The sequence below is a fragment of the Leucopleurus acutus genome (assembly GCF_964270905.1).
Source record: "Leucopleurus acutus genome assembly, chromosome: 3".
NCBI classification, from domain to species: domain Eukaryota; kingdom Metazoa; phylum Chordata; class Mammalia; order Artiodactyla; family Delphinidae; genus Leucopleurus; species Leucopleurus acutus.
Genome location: NC_139145.1, coordinates 26,137,537 through 26,158,557, shown reverse-complemented (window position 1 = coordinate 26,158,557; position 21,021 = coordinate 26,137,537). Strand labels below are relative to the sequence as shown.

Genomic DNA, 21,021 nt, shown 5'->3' with positions numbered 1-21,021 from the left:
TGCAAGATCTTTGCTCAGCTCACGGAACTTTTGCTATGCTCAGAAATGTCCCCCTATCTTTGCTGACTTAAGCGTTGTTTCGTTTTTGCCATGCCCTGAACAGTTCAAAGTCCATATTAAAATGCCAGGGTTTTGCAACCTTTGTCAATGCTGGACTAGCAAGAATTCCCAAGCCCTCAGTTTCCTTATCAACAAAGGTGAAAAATACTACTTTAGCTTCCTTTGAAGCTCTTTCTGAAAGACGTTTATTTAAAACAATGGTAGGAACACATGTGGACACCTGCTTTTTATTCTTTAAACCTTAGCTCATTTCTTCTTCCTTCATCTTCCTTCTTTTCCTTGATTTTTCAAATTTGATTTCATTCAGCTCAAATGTCACCACTTCTGTGAAGCCCCCAGTCAGTTAGAGACAGAACTCCAACTCAAAAGAGCTTATGATTTAAAAATGAAGCCCCAGTCAGTTAGAGACAGAACTCCAACTCAACAGAGCTTATGATTTAAAAAAACAAAAACAAAAACAAAAACTGTATGTGGGTGGATTTATTGGCTCTTATAACTGGAAGCCTAGGAGGTAGACCTAGCTTCAGGATTGGCTGAGCCCAGGGCCTGCAGTTATGTCATCTGAACTCTCTCTCTTGCCTTCTTTCAGCTTACTTTCAATTCTGCAAACAGGCAAAAAGAGCAGCCCTGGCAGCCCCTGATCCACATTCTCCCAGCTTAGCAACCCCTATAGGGTCAGAGGAGGGGGATGACTTCTCTTTTTCCCGGTGTCTACATATAAATTCAGAGCGGGATTCTGTTTGGCCGAGCTTGGGTCACATACCCATGGCAGTGGCAGGCGTGAGAAGATAAAAGTCCCATGACTGACAATCTGACCAGGATCAAATGAAGTGAGAGAGAGGAGATCCCCAAAAGAAACTGGGAAGCTGGGAAGGCAAAATACACACAAGAAAGAATTTTTGAAAAAGAAAGCCCCCAAGTCTCCACTTGTCTATGTATCACATCTATTTATAATGTCACTTTGCAGCTCATCCCATCAAGAGATAAAGAATCTGGGCTGGTCTTGTGACTTGGTTTGACAAATAGGCTAAAGCAGAAGTGAAGGCAGCCTTGAGGATTCTCTCTCCGTAACTTTGCTGGAAAAATGAGACCTGGAACAGAGCCAAGTCAGTCCACATGTCCTAGCTGGAGACTCAGACAGTGAGAAAACCCTGCCAAGACCCACAAAGCCACCAACTACAGAAGCCTTGCAGAGCCCAGCTCTGATCAGCAGAACCACCAGCCAACCCATAGATGCAGAAACAAAAATAACCTTTTTTTTTTTTGTATACTCCTGAGGTTTTTTGTGGTTCTGCTATAGCATCACCGTGGCAACAGATAACGGATACACTTTGTATCTACCAGACCTCTCTCACATCACCATTCTGCGGTCAGAGTGGGGCATCCCTCCTGTGCTCACGCACTTACATCACCCAAAGTATGTTGTTGCAATGTTTATACTGAGTTGTAATCATCTATTGTAACTACTTGTTTACATATATATATATCTCCTTGACACTAAGCTCTTTGAGGGAGGAATTTTTTTAAATCTTTTTGAGCCCAACACTTGGCACAGAGTGTAGTAAAGAACAGAAACCGGTTAAACGTTCCTAGGAATTCTGAGAATGAGGAGTCCCACCAAAAAACTATCTGTAGGGCTTCCCTTGTGGCGCAGTGATTGAGAGTCCGCCTGCCGATGCAGGGGACACGGGTTTGTGCCCCGGGTCCGGGAAGATCCCACATGCCGCGGAGCGGCTGGGCCCGTGAGCCGTGGCCGCTGAGCCTGCGGTTCCGGAGCCTGTGCTCCGCAACGGGAGAGGCCACAACAGTGAGAGGCCCACTTACCGCAAAAAAAAAAAAACTATCTGTGAAACCTACGCTGAGTGCCCAAATCCCTATCCAGGTTGATTTTTTTTTTAGGTATCAGGGTCATTTGTTTTTCTGTCTCCGTGAATTGCATGCTTCTTGTTTTTTATTTGTTTATCTATTGGATTGTTTCTCTTTTTTCTTATTAATTTGAAAACTTTTTAATATTTTCTCCATATGTATTCTTTGCCAGATCATGTATTGAAAATATTTCCTGCCAGTCTGTGAACTCTTTCCCTTTTATTATGCTATCATTGGTGAGCATGACTTTTTTAGTTTTAATGAGGTTTAACTTTTCAATCTTTCCTTTATATTCCATCCATTTTGTGTTTATTTAAGAATGCATCCTTATCCCCAGTCATAAAAATACCCTCCTATATTGTCTGCTAAAAAGTTGGGAGTTTTTTTTTTTCATATTTGGGTCTTTAATGTGCCTGAAGTTCAGTTTTATATATGGTTTAAGGTAGGGGTTCAATTGCCCCAGCGTCATTTAATGAATATCTAACCTTCCCGTTCACTTAGGATGCAGCTAATAGAAGGTTTCTGTATGTGCAGGGTGTGTGTCTGGTACCTCTTATTTGCCTGCACTATTTGTTGATCCCTGCACAAACACACAACCTCTCTGTGTTCATAGGATGAGTCACTCCACCCTGCTCTTTTTCTTCAAAATAGTTTTGGCTATTTCTGGCTCTTTATTTTTCATATACATTTTACAGTCACCCTGTCAAGTTATACACCAAACTCTTATACCCACTAGAGTTGACAGAATTTTGTTTGGTATTGCATTATATTTTTAGGTTAATTTGGGGAGAATTTACGACTTTAAAAATCGAATCTTCCTATCCATGAACATGATTTAATTTCACTACTTATTAAATTTCACCTGTCTCCAAGATATACCCGGAATCCAATAATTCTCACCGCCTCTCCTGTTACCAACCTGGTCCAAGCCACCGTCATTTCTCCCCTGGTTAGCCCCGGGTAGCCTCCCTACTGGCTCCTCTGCCTCCACGTCATCTCCTCTACAGCCTATTCACACAGCAGCCAGGATGATGGTTCTTGTTTAGACATAAATCAGGTCATGGCCCTTGTACCACCTAAAATCGCCTTGTAGCCCCAGTGGTGCCAAATTCCACACTTTGGGAAACAATGGTTTGAATGAATGAATGAGAGGATGCTGACTATGTAAGACCCTGGGAACTGAGAAATGATCAAGTAAGGGGTCGGTCTCGGGGAAACCGAAATGGGAAACATGGCACGGAGCCCGCACCGCGGTGAGGGTGAACTTCGGAGTTCATGATGGAGCCAGAAGCAAAAGCGCGGGCACAGAGGATTGCGCCTGGACCAGGCGGAGGCTGCTTCCAGAGCGCAGCGACTGCGATGGCGCGTCCGGGGCCTCCCGCGCGCGGCCGCCGCCCAGCCCAGCCGGGCCTCTGGGCTCCGCACGGGGACGCGCTCCGAGGGCGCGCTCCGGACGGCGGCGGCGCGCAGGGCGGCCGTGGCGGGACAAGCGCTTCCGGTGGCGGCGGAGGCGGCGCTGAGCGGGTTCCCAGAGCGGCGCGGGTTGTGGCCGGGGGGGAGCGGTGAGTCGTGGGCCGCGGACCCGGGTGCTGTGGGTTGGAAACGCGCAGGGAGCCTGGCGGAGGGGCGCGGGCTGGAGCGGGGGCGCGCTCCCGCGGGCCGGCTGCCAGGAGACACCGGGGCTGGGAGGTCAGAAGCCCCCTCGCCATGCCCGGGACTCCCCGTGCCAGGGGGTCCCTACACCTTGGAGACCCCTGCCATCCCAATGCCTGAGCTCCCCATCTCTAGCAGCCTGACCTCCTCCGAGCTCCCCCTGAGCCCCCGCGGTGGAGTGGGTCTCCCGGCATGGGAGGGGGCTCACCCATCCACGCCCGCACGCGCCCTGCCACGCTGTCCCCGCGGCCGCGTGACGAAACTCGCCGCGGGGAGGACACCCAAGATGGCTGCCGCGGGGACAGGCCACGGCGGGGACTGGCGCGAGCGATTGCTCGGTGGTTCGGTGGCACCGACTCCCACGCCCCTCAAGGTCCTAGCTCCTGGCTTCTCCTCCTGGCGCAGAGGGGGGGGCTCGGAGATCAGAGACCACCTGGCCCCTGCCCTAGAACTCGCAATCTAGTAGGGAAGAGAAAAGCAGGTAATGGGAACAGGAGTGATCCTGCCCGGACCTTGCATTTCCGTGCTGACCGCCTGAGCTTTCCCACTTGTCACGAGCCTCTAACCTTCTCAGAATGACAATAGACATAATGCCTACTAAGAGTTTGCATGTGATTCAGGTCCATCTACTTTTACATTCCTCCAGCCCCATGAGGTACTTGGCCTTGCCTTCCTAATCCAGATGGGGAAGGAAACTGGGGCTCAGAGAGGTTGTGTAACCTGCCTAAAGTCACACAGTTGGTCATCTGTAGTCTCAGCTTACATGTTACTTCCTCAGAGATGCTCTCCCTTGGCTGTGTTGTTTGAAATTGCCCCTTCATGCACACATCCTCTGTTAGATTACCCCTGTGATTTTTTCCTTAAGAGAATTTGTCACCAGTTGAAATTAACTGTTTACTTGCTTGTTTGATTCTCTGCTTGTGATCAGGGCCTCTGTTTGTCTTGCTCATCTGTCTGTTCCCTGCACCAGGGAGACCCTCACTGAATATTTGTTGAGTGCCTGAATGAGAAAGCTCAGTATGAGTGACTTTAGAGCTCGGGCACTTAACCACTCCATGGGCAACTGCCTTCTGAAGCCCCATGGCATTTTGTTTTTACTTTTCTCAGTCATAATCTCTCTTCTGCCTCATCTTCTAGATTTTTACTTGCGTGTCTCCAGCTTTTCTCTTCCTTTGCCCGTCCGCAGTTTGCTGAGCTGCTTCCATGTTCCAGGCACTGTAATAGGTGCTCGGGTATACAGGTAAATAAGGAGACTTTGCAGCTCTTGTGGTGCTGAACTTGCCATGTAAGAGCTGTAAGCTGAGAGGGAAATCTGGGAGGATGAGTGGAGGCTCCACCAGGAGGTTCTGGGACCTCAAGCAGCTCCTTGCTCGCCTCAGGACTGCAGTTGTCTAGTTTGCAAAAAATGATGGTGTTTGGAGAGGAGGATATATCGGTTTCTATCCAGCTCTAACATATGATTGCTTTAAGTATGTATTCAAGGCTTTGCTTGAGCAGGCAAGCATTTAAGTCCCATGGGCTTTCAGGAAAGGGGTATCTGTGCTTGCAGTTGTCAGAGAAGAAGCTGTATAGCAAGGAGTAGATGTAATTCAGGATCAGGAAAATATTTAGAATGCTTTTAATATTCTGTAAAAGTTTTATGAAATCCCATGTGGATGAGTATACAAAGATGTTGTCAGAGGGAGGGGACCCCTTCCCCCTCCTCACTTCCTGCAGAGGAAGCTGAGAAGACAACCAGAGCAGCAGTGACCCTTAGAGCAGATCCATCATAAAACTTCTTTGCTCTCTGATGCATTAGAATGAAATATGGCATCTACATCCTACTAAGCAAGCCGTGGTTAGATGCATTCGGCTGGAGTATAATTGTGAATAGAACCAACCTTTTGTTTGAGGTTAAAGGTAAGAAATCAGCACTAAGTCATTTTTTTAAAAGGCTGACTCTTACCTAGACAGTGAAAAATTATTGTCAGAATACATATCAAACCTATACTTAATTATACAAAGTTCAAAGTTATTAAGTTTTTAGTTAACTGCTATTACTTTGTGAAATATTTTCATACACAGTATATATAATCTGTTACTTGATTCTTTAAAGTAGGTGGGAAAATATTCAACTGAATATGTCCAAAATACTACAGTTCGGGAGTACTTTATTATTTTTACAGGCTGATACCACCATCTCAAGTAAAAACTAATAGAATTTTTTTTAAAAAATGGATAAGAACTTCACTCATCATAAGAAATTGATTAAGAAACCCAAAGTTGATCTTGAGGTTCACCAGAATATGAACAATGATTGTATTGTTACCTGGGTGTTTTAAAGTTCATAGAAGAATGGGATCTGCCATGTGGATGGGGAGTGGAGGCAGGGAGTATGGTGGCAGGGAGACAGACAGAAGGCAGTCATTCCCCATGGGTTCCTGATTCTACTACACAGGCCCCATGTCTCCATGCAGACCTGTCCCTGGAATAGAGGAGGGTATGCAACAGAAAGCTATTGCTGAGTGGAAATGCCCTTTGAAAGAATCTGCTTCTTAGCACAGGATTCAACTTTCTGATCTATAATTTTTTTTTTTTTTGGTGGTACGCGGGCCTCTCACTGTTGTGGCCTCTCCCATTGCGGAGCACAGGCTCCGGACGTGCAGGCTCAGCGGCCATGGCTCACGGGCCCAGCCGCTCCGCGGCATGTGGGATCTCCCCAGACCGGGGCACGAACCCGTGTCCCCTGCATCGGCAGGCGGACTCTCAACCACTGCGCCACCAGGGAAGCCCCTCTGATCTATAATTTGATCTCTTGTGTGGCCATGCCCATAAGAGAGAAATGCTGTGTGTGGACGACCATCACAAAGCCAAATGAGGAAATGTGTGCCTTCAATGAACGTGACTGCCCTTGCCAGGCACATCACTTCTGGCCCCGCAAGGGTCAGAAGTGGGGTATAAAGTCAGGCCGAACTGCCTTCTTGGGCGTGGCACTTGATTTCTCTGAGTAACTCTGCAAAGTAGGGGGAAATTTCTTAGCTGAAGTGAGAATTTAGCAGTCTAGTAACACGTGGAACACCCTGTGTCTGGCCCACAATGGGTGCTCAGCCATGTACCCCTATAGTGACTTTGATAGGGTACATCACACCTCTCTGGCCCTAACTAAATAAACCAAGAGCAACCAGACTCTTTTTCAACTCTTTCAAATGCAGTAAACAACTGCATTATGTTAGTTAAAACATAACTAACAATAAGTTTCCAGTTTAATAATTTAATTAGCGTTGTTAATCTTTAGCCAGGGTTAAAGGTCTTTCTTACCAAGTCCCTGAGAAAGCACATTCCCTGCTAGTTTGTTTTCTGTGAAGTTTTGGAAAATTCTTTTTTTTTTTCCCAGTAGTTAAGCATTTTCTTGGTAGCTAAAAGTTTGAAATAAAGCTTATCTCAGGGAAAATCACTTTTCTTAGGCATCATCTTCAGGAAGCCAAGTGCCCTTGCATTTCCCACCCTCCCCCCACCACCAACCCCACCAATACTACCAGCCACTGTGTTTCTGTGCAGGACTTGAGCCAATGAGGGCAGGAGATTCCTTGCTTGGAGAATGACATGTTAGTAATGACTCTACCTTTGTTTAGCCCTTTACACTTAATAAAGGTCAATAAAGCCCTCTTGCACACTTCAGTTTCCTAATTCTTCCAACTGTGTCAGCCAACTCTCATCTCCATCTTACAGACGAGAAAATTGAGGTTCAGAGAGGGGAGATGACTCCCCCAGTGACATGCTTAGAAAGGAAGAGACAGAGTCAGGACTCTAATCCAGATTGCAGTGGTTCAAGTCCAGTTCTCAATTCCGTGGGTTGGCAGGGTAGGTACTCAGCAGACCAGGCTGCAGGGCAGGGAGCCTTCCTCGACAGGACCCAGCCAGCAACCAGCCTGAGTGGCCATGGAGTCATCTAAATATTTCTATTGCCCCTGAAAGAAGGTAAGAATCTTCCCTTAGCTGGTAGGGCATTTGGTTATTTATCTATAGGTTTTATATCCTTTCCCACAGAGTGTTTCCCAAACTTAGCTGATCATAGGATACCCCTGGTGTATTTCTTAAGGATCACCTTCCTAGGCTCCACCCCCGCTTTACTGAATCAGGATTTCCAGGAAGCTGCTTTCCAGGTCAACACTACCTCCCCAAGGAGCAGGGATTCTGGAGCCGGGTAATAAAACATCACACCCTGGCAGCACCGCTTCCTTGTAACCAAACCCTTATGAGGGTTAGATGGGGTCATATAAGGAGGGCTCTTATGATATGTGGTTATTAAACATTAGTGTTATTATTAAGCAGCATCCTAATTTTGCTGATAAAGATGCAGAAACTTGGGGCATTGGGATAATGTGTACAAGGTCACAGAGTCGTCGGTGGAGCTGGCATTGGAACTCAGGTCTATTGCCTCCACCAGCATAAGCCCCTAACCACTACACACCCCTTCCCTCATCACCTCCATCGGAGGATTCCAGGTTACAGGGCAGTTAGGGAGGTGTGGCTTGGAGCCAGAAATTCAAGTTCCACTAACCAACTGGTTCAGTAAAGTTATTTGGCAATGAAACTGATCACCGTTGTCTAATTGGAGCAGACTGTTTACCAGCCATGAAGGCTTGTGTGTGGTGGGAAGTGGTCCTGGGCCTCTGAGTCAGGGGGTGGTCCTCGCCCTTGCATAGCTGTGCACTGACTGTGTAACATCTAACCTAAAAGGGAGACAGTATTGCCCTCCAAGAATTGGTGATGAAGGTTGTGATATAACTTAAATAATGACTTGAAAAAAGATGGAGTTAAGTACCATTTCCAGTAGGCCTATAATGTGTAATACAATATTACGACTAGAGAATCTTTGTCATGGCACTCATTTTGGCTTTAAAAGCTTATAAATTCTGACTGAGTTATTGTGGATGTTAAACCAGGTTTACTTCACTGAAATAATAGATGTTTTTGAAAAGTGTGTACAGATTTGGATATGAGAATCATTCGTATCACAGTCTTCAATAAGGTTTACCCAGGTTAGTAATCTGATAACTCAGTTGAAGACTGCATGGACAGAGGTGGGTGATGTCCACCCATAATGAGCTCTATATGAGAAGGGTGTCTGTAAGTACGTTTGGGGAAGTTTAGGTTGTTTTCATTAGAATATGTTAGCCTTTCAGTTTATTTACCGCATGGTGGGTCTTTCCAAATCCAGGGCCAAGCCAGTGCTGGGTATAGGAGAGGCCTTCAGTGCATACTGAATGCATATATTAATTTCGTTTATGAATGAATGAATAAAGAAAACTTGGAGAAATTCATTTTGATGAGTTTTGATGAGGCTTCATGATACTATATTTACCCAAAACCCCTTAGCCAAGAGATTGAATTTTAACAGGATTTTTTTTCCCCTCTAAGAGATTATTTCTATCCCCTTTGAGGGGTTAATTAATGTATTAACGTATATAATCTGTAAAATAATACCTTTAGGAATGACTCATTTAAATGCAATCTAATGCTATAATTATTAATGGCCCCAGATAGCTGTCATTCTTAGTTTATTGATTTTGTCTTTAGGTAACAAAGCCTTGACTTTATTTCTTAGCATAAGTGATGTCAGTCACTACAGAAATTTTTTTTGAATCCCACTTCTTTTCTCATACAAAAAAATATTTTCATACCTTTACAATCCAAATTTTTCTTTGAAATCATTCATTTTAAAAAAAAGATTCTTAAGTCAGAATTAACACCTCAGTTGGTCAAGTGTCAAAAAGCAACATTATAGGGCATCCCTGGTGGCGCAGTGGTTGAGAATCCGCCTGCCGATGCAGGGGATGCGGGTTCGTGCCCCGGTCCGGGAAGATCCCACATGCCGCGGAGCAGCTGGGACCGTGAGCCATGGCCGCTGGGCCTGCACGTCCGGAGCCTATGCTCCACGGCAGGGGAGGCTGCAGCTGTGGGAGGCCCGTGTACCGCAAAAAAAAAAAAAAAAAAAAAAAGCAACATTATAACTATTGAAATATACAGACACCTCCTTTCACAGGTCAGTTCCTGTTAACGCCTCTGTTCCAGAATCTTCCAGCCTCCTTTGCTTCTCTACACCCCCTATTCCATCATTTCTTCAGGTCATGGAAACTGAGTTTGTTGAACATCAGAAATCTACTGATAAGATTATGTGTAAACCATAACATTCCACAGTTGACCATCTGCAGCTATTCAATCAGCTGGTCACTGGTTAGTAAATTTCTCCTTGGGAAGCTCTTCACTTAATCAATCTGTAGCTGTGATATTTCCACCTTTCCTGTCTCTCCTGTCTCTCCTTCTATAGCCTCTCTAAATTTCTGAAGATATTTCCACCCTTCTGCATAACTGTCAAAGCCTCAGATAGACGTGGCAGAGAGAAGATCCTCCCACTCATCTCTTCTAAGTCTGTCCATGGCATCTTTCACTTGCATGGCTTGTTGTAAAGCTGATACACTTGCACTTCCTTGAACACATTGTTTGGTGTCCCGTGCAGCCTGTCCCTTGGAGGTGTGGCATTTTCCCTTATCTCTGCCACCCCTGAAATTGGACGATATATACATATATGTATGTATATATACATATATATACCTTGTTCTCTGAAACTTTCTTTTGAGCCATTGTGGCTTTGCAATCATCCGCATGGTCCCCAGTATCATTGCTAGGGCTGTACAGCAGAATGACTTACGCAGTCTACTTTGCAGAAATTCTTAGCTGAGAAGCACTTGTTCTAAACTGTCACCATACATTGTCATGAAATACTGTCAGAACTGCGTGGTCAGTGGTGCTTAAGAACTCTCTGGAAAGGTATCTGATCTTTGACCAACGTCAACCTTGGTGAGGAGACAGAGAGGAAAGTCCAGAAACCACAAGTTCAGGGATGGCTGTGCTCTTCCTGCAGAAACCAGACAGTGGGGAAACCAAATCCATTTCTTGCCCTACCACCCCTGGGACTTCGCTTCCTTCCCACGAAGGTGCCCGCGGTGGCCTCCGCCCCTGGCCCACTGCTCGGTACCGAGTTTGTGGGGTGGATGATCCCAAAGCGCAGACCCCGGCAGCTGGTGGGCGTCCTGGATGCTGCAGGTCGCCGACCAAGTGACCAGCCCACCAAGCCCTGGCGATGAGGCAGGTAGGAAGGTGATGTACCCCAGGGACCCCCGCATAGCAACCAAGGCCATGGGGGTGCCTTGGCCCCGGAGGCCGCTACTGGGTCAGGAGCCCCAGCCGTGGCCCCCTGCGTCTTGGCCAGATGTGCAGAGCTGCTCCCAGGTCCACAACTGGAGGGAGACCAGTAGTGATCCAGGGCAGCAGCGCCTGGATGCACTGTTTTTTTAGTGCAAAATAAGAAATATTTTTTTTGAAAACTGGACCCCTAATTATAGAAACTGGTTATTTTTTTAGAGTGGGAAAAAAGTGAAAACTGTTCCTGGGCTTGAAGGTTGGTGTGTGAAAATGCTTGTCTAATTGGAACATGGGAGTCCTAGTCAATAATTAAAATTTTATCTGGTTTGAGATCAGCTTTGTAAGAATGTTCATATGGTATTCCTGATTAGCCTTATGGTTTTGAAATTGGTGGGGGCAGGACAGGCTCTCAAGTCTAGTTGGTATTACTTACACCAGTATAGAGCTCTACTAAAATTCTCTTGAAATTTATTTATTTATTTATTCTTATTGAAGTATAGTTGATTTACAATGTTGTGTTAGTTTCAGGTGTACAGTAAAGTGATTCAGATATATATATATATATATATATATATATATATATATATATATATATATGTTCTTTTTCAGATTCTTTTCCCATATAGGTTATCACAAAATACCAAGTATAGTTCCTTGTGCTATACACACAGAGAACTATAGGTGTAGGTCCTTGTTGTTTATTTTATATATAGTAGTGTATATATGGTACTCTCAAACTCCTAATTTATCCCTCCCTCGCCCCCCCTCCTTTCCCCTTTGGTAACCGTAAGTTTGTTTTCTAAATGAACTTATTTACAAAATAAAATCCTTTTAAGTAGGGGAAAAGAGTGCTGAATTAGTAGCCTATTGCTATTTAGCATATTACCACAAATGTACCTTAAAACAAAACAACTGTGTATTAGCTTACTGTTCTGAAGTCAGAAGCCAGAAGCCTAAATGGTTCTGTATTGTTCCTGGAGGCTCCAAGGGAGCATCTGTTTCCCTGCTGTTTCCAGCTTCCAGAAGCTGTGCACCTGCCTTGGCTCGTGGCATCACTCCAAGCTCTGCTTGTCCCTTGTCACATCTACTTCTCTGATTCTGCCTCTCCTGCCTGCCTCTTTCTCTTATAAGGACCCTTGTGATTAACAGGCCCCCCTAAATAATCCAAGGTGGTTTCCTAGTCTCAAGAGCCTTAACTTAATCATACCAGCAACCACCTTTGCGGTGTAAGGTAATCGATTCAGATCCTGTGGCGGTTGGGAGGTGGACATCTTTGGGCGGGCACGATTCTGCCCACCCCAAGTCTATACGAAGTGGATCAGTATAAGCGTTCAGTGTTGGGGTTTTGGTGGGCTTGGCCTGTAGTCTGATGATAAGCCTGCTTCCTCCCTTGCCGGGAGATAAGGGGGTAGCTGTGAGTGACGTCTCAGAATCTTACTTTCCTCTTCTGTGAAGTGTGCACAATATGCGTAAAGCACAGCGTTGCGAAAACTGACATAGACTCTTCTGCCACTGGCACATGGTAGGGGCTTGCACTCTTAGGCAAGCATCCAGCCCAGTTCCTTGTATGCAATAGAAACTCCGAAAATGTGGGGTTTCCTTTCCCCATCTATCTCCTTTTTCTTTGCCTTTTTAAGAAGCGACTTTGTACACACTACTCTATATAAAATAGATAAGTAACAAGGTCCCACTGTATAGTACAGGGAACTGTATTCCGTATCTTATAATAACCTATAATGGAAAAGAATCTGAAAAAGAATACAGACACACATACACACACACACACACACATACACACATACTTACATACATAGGTATGTGTGTGTGTGTGTATATATATATATATATATATATATATATATATCTGAATCACTTTGCTTTACACCAGAAACTAACGCAACATTGTAAATCAACTGTACTTCAATTAAAAACAAAAAAGAGACTTTGTGAGGCCTCCACAGCATTCTTCTCACATACACTATGGAGGCACCAGAGGGTTAGCGTAGCGCAGAGCTTCGTGGTGTGAGTAAAGCTGTTTTTATTGAAAGGAGAAAAGGAGAGCTTCAAAGATACCAATTCTGTGCAGACATTAATTGCTGTACTTTGGCCGGGGGGGGGGGGGGGGAGGGGAATAGCTAAAAGAGAGTAATAGAGTAGAAAGAGTAAACGGGTTGACCAGTGCTCAGGAGTTCTGTCTGGCTTTGCATCCTCGCCCACTTCCTTCTGCCACCATCACCAGGAGCACACCCTGGACAAGTTATTTCCCCCTCTGTGCCTCTGTTTTCTACATGATGAGAACATTGGGTGGATTATTTTTAAGACCCTCTCCAGCTCTTATGCAATAGAACATCTTTATTTTATGAAGCACCATGTTGTAAAACCAGATCATGTTTTCAACAGCTTGACCTGAAGCTTGCCCTATGTTTAACAAATTGGAGACGGTTGGTTATTAAGAACTAGAATTCTATGAAAGCTACATTTTAATTTTTTGTTCGTGCTATTGTTATATATATTAAGTGTGAAGGGGAAATAGTGAGAATTATACTTTAAAAGGAAGATATATTGCTTGGTACTCAATTTTATGAGAAAAAAATCAGTATCAGATATCCACTGGGAAGCACTGCAGATTGCTCGGGCCTGGGGGAAGGCATAGGCGGCACAGAGAAAGATGCAGGGAAGGAAACAGCTCCCAGCTTCATGGAGAGTCACAGCCTGGTGCCCAGAGAGCTGGAGGTCGAGACCCAGAGCGCCTGCAGAATCACATGCCCAGCCTTATGTAAGACCTCCTAGGTCTGAATCTCTAGAACGGCGATAGTATTTGTCTTTTTCAGAAGCTCTCCAGGTGATTTCAATGCGTTCTGTTGGTTAGGAACCACCAGTCTGTGCCGGTGACCTTGCAGGAATAAACAGTGCCCCGAAGAGGGGGCATTTAATGTGCTGTGCATTCACTCCCTACTTGCCATCACCATTGCTAAGAATTTTTAGAATTTGCCAAGATAACCATCTTTGTAGCGTTCCCATTCCCTAGATGGCCCTTCAGGAGTTGTATCCCCCTCTTCACTAGCCCAAGATGGGAGTAACCAACTACCAAGGTGTTCTTCCTTTTGGCCAATGGGACTACAGGTAGACTCACTTCACCTGTCCTCCAGGACACCACGCTCTGCTGAGTTCCTACCCACTGGTCACTCTTTCTCAGCCTCCTTTGCTATAACTTAGTCTTTCCTGACCTCTTAACATTGGAGGTCTCGGATCTCTTCTCTGTTTACGTTCACTTGTCTGTCGCTCTCCCATTGCTTGAGTTTCAGCCGTCTCTGCTCACAGATGAAGATCTGCAGACTAAATCTCTCCTCTGAACTCTGGACTCTCGTATGCAACTGCCTCCTGGACATCTCCACTTGGAAGTCCCCTAGGCGTCACAAACTCCATCCATCCAAACCTGAACTTGCTGTTTGATCCCTGACACCTGCTTCTCCTCCAGTCAAACATCTTAGGAGTCATGCCTTTTCTTTCTCTCACACCCCACATCCAAGATTTCAGGAAATCCTGTTGGCTCCATCAACACAGTATCCAGAAGGTCAGCACTTGTGGCCCCTCCTTGCTGCCACCTGCGCCACCATCAGCCCTCTCCTGGATCCCTGCGGGAGCTTTACAATTGCTCTTCCTGCATCCACTCTGATAGCCCCACTGCGTTCTCCACACAGCAGCCAGAGACATCCTTTTCAGTTGTAAGTCCTCTGATTGGAACCCACCAATGACTCCCATTTCCCTCAGGGTAAAATGCAAAGGCCTCGCGGTGGCCACGAGGTGCCAAACAGTGTGATTCCAACTAAACCCCTCCCCATACCTCTCTGACCCCTCATCTCCTGTCTCCCTCCCTCTTCCTCTCTCCACCCCAGTTGCATGCCTTCTTGCTGTTCTTTGAAGACACCTGCTTCAGGGCCTTTGCAACATCTGTTCCTTCTCCCTGGAATGCTGCTCCCCTGGATACGCACATGATTCAGTTCCTCACTTCTTTTTGAGCTTGCCCCATTGTTATTTTCTCCATGAGGCCTACCCTGACTGCCCTGTCTAAAAATGCAGTCTGTCCTCATGATGCTTCCCATTGTGATTCTTCCCCAAACCATTTATTACCTACTAATATAGTGGACACTTGGCTTACCTTGTTTATTGTCTGTATACCCTTCCATTGCCAGCACCCAACATCAGCTCCACCAAGGCAGGAATTTTTGTCTTTTGTTCACTGATTTAGCCCAAGAATCTGTCACGTGGTGGGTGCCCAGTCAGTGAACACTAAAGGTAGGAGCACTTTCTAGACCTTAAAGAAAAAACAAAGCTAAAAGTTTTGTCCTGGTCAGAATTTCATCTGTTCTGTATTTAGTATGCGATCTACTTGAGGGTAAGAATTATACCTTCTAGTGGTCCATTCAAAAACAGAAGTGAGTTAGACCAGATTATCTGTCTTTTCTAGTTACATGATTATATGTAGCATTTATTTGGTGACGTTTAAGTATAGAAACAAATTGTGATCTATACGCCTAAGTGTAAATTCAAATTATGACCCTTGGACAAGGCCAGTGTCCTCATATTGGGGAAAATACAGAAATTGGGGGTAAGCATTTAGGAACTTTCATAACAATATGATAGAGTTCTAGTATATCTGCTGAACCTAATAATAAAAATGGGGGCTTTTGTATGTGTCCCACTTTTTTATTTCATTTTTTCAAAATTTATTTTTAATATAGTTTACAAAAGTATTGGTTCATGATGGGACCGGAAATTAGAACAACCAAAGCAGGTCCTTCACCGGACATAGTTGAAGAGGCACTAATCAAATGGATGCCAGGGCTGACTTAGGAAACTGGAGTAAAAAAAAAAAAACCTTGAAACCTTCTGGACCTTTATGAATCGTCTCATAGGTCTTCAGATTTTCCTCTCCTATAGTGATTTTCAACTTTTTTGTTTTTTGCTTTTTCTTCCCCCCCCCAACCCTCAAGCATTAGAACCCTCCCTTTAAATGATCATTGCCATAAAACCCAGATGTAGAGAGCAGATGAAAGCAGACCTGCTCTAGTTGACTATAAACTCAGGGGCTCAGAACCCACCCCTCCACTCCCTGCAGGTCACTAGCATGCCTCAGCAGAGCCCTAGGTCCCTGCACACAAGTCTGAGAACTGTTCTCCTGGGTGTGAATTAGAGTTTTTGTTTGACTTTTTGTATGTTTTATAAATAATACATTTGGTACATTCTTATTCAAAGTTGAGACATTTCTTCATACAATGACACAGCTCTTTGAAGTGAAAATTATATCCTTACATCCCTGGACTTGACGTTCATGGCTTAGAGGTGTCCTAATTTGAAATTTAGACACTTCTCTTATCATAGCCCAGCTGACTGAAAACCAGCAGGGACAAACCTTAGTTAAACAAAGTCATGTGTATTTCAATGAGGGAGACCACACACTGGAGGAACTGGCAGTGTCTCACCAACAAAGGAAAAGATAGGTCTTTCAGAGCATCTTGGAGAATGGTGGAACTTAGGGAAGTTTAATGAAGCAATATTTTGATTGGCTCAAAGCAGGGCTGGGTGTAAAGATCTGAACTGTGAAGTAGCCCATGACCTGGAAACTACAAAGTTTCCTTGGAAACTACAGAGTTAAGAAAGACATGGAAGGGACTTCCCTGGTGGCGCACTGGTTAAGAATCCTCCTGCCAATGCAGGGGACACAAGTTCAATCAAGCCCTGGTCTGGGAAGATCCCACATGCTGTGGAGCAACAAAGCCTGTGCGCCACGACTACTGAGCCTGTGCTCTAGAGCCCGCAAGGCACAACTGCTGAGCCTGCCTTCCACAGCTACTGAAGCCCATGCACGTAGAACCCATGCTCCGCAACAAAGAGAAGCCACCGCAATGAGAAGCCCACGCACCACAAGGAAGAGAAGCCCCTGCTCGCCACAACTAGAGAAAGCCCGCGTGCAGCAACGAAAACCCAACACAGCCAAAATAATAATAATAATAAATTAATTTTTTAAAAAAAGAAAAAAGATATAGAATGTTGTGTCCAGAAACTCCCTAATCTGAAACTCTGCATCTGGGCTGGAAATCCAGGCTCCTTTTCTGTGTTAAAGTGGGATGATTCATTCTTCCTAGTGTGATTTCAAACAGCAAAGTTTCTGACAGTCTGTGATGGTGGAGAACAGGGTTTCTCAATGAGATAAGAAAGCAGTGGTCACCCAAAGAAGAAGGTTGTTAGGACACCTTTTAGCTTCAGTGTGACCTTGGGAGAAATACAGTTTCCTATTAGCTTTGCAGCTGCCTTTATCTGTGTTTGTCATCCCAGCCTGCTTTATGAATAATGGGGCTGATTTTTACTTTCTTACTTTCAACTGACCAGCTGTTTTACATATACTAGATTCCTCACATCTCTGGGCCTAACATGCTTGATTTTGATCCAGTGGGCCATGAAATGTGTTAATTTGAGATTCTGATAAAGTTCAAGTGACAGGCGTCTGCACCTGACATCTTAACAGACCTATGATCTAGTGAAGCACTGAAAAATAACTTCATGAAAAATACCTGGAAAAGAAAGCCACTATAAGAACCAATATTGGAAATATAGAAAGAGGAAAGAGGTATGAGAAAGCAATGGTTTGAAACCTTTATAGTGATAAGATCCTTTGACCTGCTAATATCACATAGAGAGATCTAGTTGAAGGAAGTCACCAGTTATGAGGAAAAAAATTAATAGACAAGGATACAGCATTATTTTTCATGGTGAAAAACTGAAAATAACATAAAGGTTGAAGGTGTTGCTAAATACCTGAAATGAATATTTAGTGCCACAGGGAGTGCTCGTGAAATAAGTACAGCAGGAAACAATCAAGATATTAAAATATAGAGTATGATGTCACTTTATTTTTTTAGTTAGAGGATAATATGTATAGAAAATGTCTGCAAGGAAATATATCAAAACATCAACAATGGTTATTTCAGCATGGCTAAATTATAGCAGATTTTGTTTCTTTATTCTTTATTTTCTACAGTAAGCTTATATTATTCAAAATACTACAATAAGCATGTATTACAGCAATACAAAGCAGCTCTAAAAATAAGCGTATATTACTCAGCGAAAGAAACTAGTTACTTTAGAAAGAAGTAATGGTTCTTAGCCAGAAAATAAGTATTTTATAAGGAAAATAATATGTTCTATGTTATTACTATTTATGGGGTTGTCAAAATGTGTTTTTCCCACTATGACTCTGTTAGATTGAGGAGAATAATTTTTCATTTTTGATTGGTGGTTTATACGCTGAATAAGGCTGAATGAATCTGAATCTTGTTTTAATTCTAGAAATTTTAGCATGTAAGCCTTTTTGCATAATTAGTCACTTCTACTTGTAGGAAAAACAAATTTAGTAAACCAGAATGCCGCAGTAGTTTGACGTTGGTTCTTTCATCCAGAAAAAGTGTTTCAGACTTCAGACACTGTTATTGTTAATGTTAATTTTAACTCTTTATATTTTTTTCTGAAGGATAGATTTCCAAAGTAAGGGATGATGAAATACTATGTCCTTATAAAAAGAACTATGTGGGAAATCATTGAAATTTGGTTAAGATAAATTGAGATTTACAGACAAATTTAGCTTTGGATTTAAATAGCCTTTCTGCCATTTACAGCAAAATTATTTTCATAAATAGGAATGTACATAACTCTTTATTTGAAGATTAGTGTGACTACAAAGTTTCTAAATGTGTAGTGACTTTGTAAGTCTTAACTAGGCCTGTCCTTTTGACCCTCTACAGTCCAGGACAATGTCTGGAGAACTTCCACCAAACATTAACATCAAGGAACCTCGATGGGATCAAAGCACTTTCATTGGACGAGCCAATCATTTCTTCACTGTAACTGATCCCAGGAATATTCTGTTAACCAACGAACAACTAGAGGATGCAAGGAAAGTAGTGCATGATTACAGGTAACGTTAACAAGTATGCTTTGGGGCTTAATATATTAATAGATCATCATGTTAGCCTATTGTCTTTAAACCTTCCCTTAGTGATTTTTCAACATTTTTTTTGCAATTGATTCCTTTTTATAAAAAAAAAAAATGTAAGAAATAGGAAGACGTGTTTCATTCCCCATTGTTGACACTTAACACAGATATCCAGGGTTCGTAGTAACCTGAAAATAAGCCAGCCATCCCTCCAACTCATAGGTGCGAATCCGTGAGGTCCCCTTTCTAGAGCCCTGCCTTCTGCTCGACAATACAACCACACCTGCATCCACAACTTTCTGTCTCCAGATAGAGACTGCATCTGACAAAAAGCAAGTCGTCAAGAATTAGGGTAGGTTGTTCGCTTCTTCTCAGATTAAGCCCCAGGGAATAAACCCCACATACAGTAGCTCAGATGAGAAGGATGCTGGTGACACAGTTTGTAGGTTTGGGATGGACTCTGTCAGTTCAAAAAGCCAGGCATGAGGTGAGAGAAGAGACATGCTCTAAGGCAATGGTCACAACTTTCTTTTTTTTTTAAATTTATTTAATATTTTAATACAATTTTTAAAGGCTACACTCCATTTACAGTTACTACAAAATATTGGCTATATTCCCCGTGTTGTACAATACATCCTTGAGCCTATCTTACATCCAGTAGTTTGTACCTCCCACTCCCCCACCCCTATGTTGCCCCGCCGCACTATAACCGCTAGTTTGTTCTCTATATCTGTGAGCCTGCATCTTTTTTTTTTTTTTTTTTTTTCTGCGGTACACGGGCCTCTCACTGTTGTGACCTCTCCCGTTGCGGAGCACAGGCTCCGGACGCACAGGCTCAGTGGCCATGGCTCTCAGGCATGTGGTATCTTCCCGGACCGGGGCACGAACCCGTGACCCCTGCATCGGCAGGCGGACTCGCAACCACTGTGCCACCAGGGAAGCCCAAGCCTGCATCTTTTTTGTCACATTTACTAGTTTGTTGTATATGTATGTATATGTTCCACATATAAGTGATATCATACAGCATTTGTCTTTCTCTGTCTGACCTATTCCACTTAGTATAATGCCCTCCAAGTCCATCCATGTTGCTGCAAATGGCAGAATTTCATTCTTTTTTATGGCTGAGTAGTATTCCTGTGTGTGTGTGTGTGTGTGTGTGTGTGTGTGTGTGTGTGTGTGTGCCACATCTTTAGCCATCCATCTGTTGATGGACATGCAGCTTTCTTGATAGAAGACCATATAAGAAATATTTCAACCTTCGTGGACTACAGAGGATTTCTGTCTTATTCTAAATGTTCTGCCTAGTCTTCTTAGTGTCTTGGGGGTTTGCTTGCTTGTTTGTTTGTTTTCCAGGGCTTTTTGTTTGGTTGGTTGTTTTACAATCCTTTAAAAGATGTAAAAATCACTCTTAGCTAGCCAGCCATACAGGCCACAGACAGTAGTTTGCTGACTCCTGCTCTCAGGGAAAGTCAGCCATAAGCTGAGAATTGGATTAGTGGGAGCTGTGAGCCTAAACATGCCAAGAATAATCCATGCAAGGCACGTATTTGACTGTCACATGGGTAGTCAGCGAGGCCACCAAGGGCGGTCTATAAACTTTGTTACCAAACAGTGAGTCTGGCCAGGTCTTAGCATGCGCAGCCGTGCAGAAAGAGGGCTCCCTGGGAAGCAGAACGTCCTGGAGCCCTACGAGCAAGTCCTGAGGAACGAGGCAGAGGAAGACGGCAGAAGCGCATTTCAGAATTCCAGCAAGTCAATGTTCCATGATGCTGGAATAAAAGCCATTAAAAGAGGAGAGGTGGAGATGTAAAGACAGCTAGAGGAGTTGAAAAGAAGCCATAAAAGCAATTGCAAAGCCCCTAAACTTGTAAGAGCAAAATTAAAATCTTCACTGGAGGCAGCGGTGGAGAAGTAATGACATCAATGGTACCGAGAAAAAAGTGGAAACAGAGATGCTGGGGATAAACCTGAGTCACTCTCCAAGGATGAAGATCTGAGGTCGGCACACTTTTTCTGCAAAGGGCCAGATGATAAACATTTTCAGCTGTGCAGGCCCTACAGTCTCATTCTCTGTTGTTTTGCTTCTTCACCACCCATTAAAAATGGAAAAACCACTCTTAGCGCACCAGCTATTCAGAAATAGGCGTGGGCTGTAGTTTGTCAACTCCTGATATAGATGAAAAGGTGAGAGTGTGAAAAGGATTATATTTCAGGGGACTAGAGGATGGAGAGTGAAGATATAATTTATTGATGCTTCTCAAGGAGAA

At 44.0% G+C, this 21,021-nt stretch overlaps 1 protein-coding gene across 3 annotated transcripts in view; it reads left to right on the top strand.

The window, feature by feature from the left end:
- Positions 1-3,397: 3,397 nt before the first annotated feature.
- Positions 3,398-21,021, top strand: part of SFXN1 (sideroflexin 1) — a 47,947-nt gene continuing 30,323 nt past the window's right edge. For all 3 annotated transcript variants that reach the window (XM_082836270.1, XM_082836272.1, XM_082836271.1), the window contains exons 1-2: positions 3,398-3,488; positions 18,564-18,736. In XM_082836270.1, the coding sequence (XP_082692396.1) occupies positions 18,573-18,736 (164 nt within the window). In that variant the 5' untranslated portion in view covers positions 3,398-3,488; positions 18,564-18,572. The remainder of the gene's footprint in view (positions 3,489-18,563; positions 18,737-21,021) is intronic.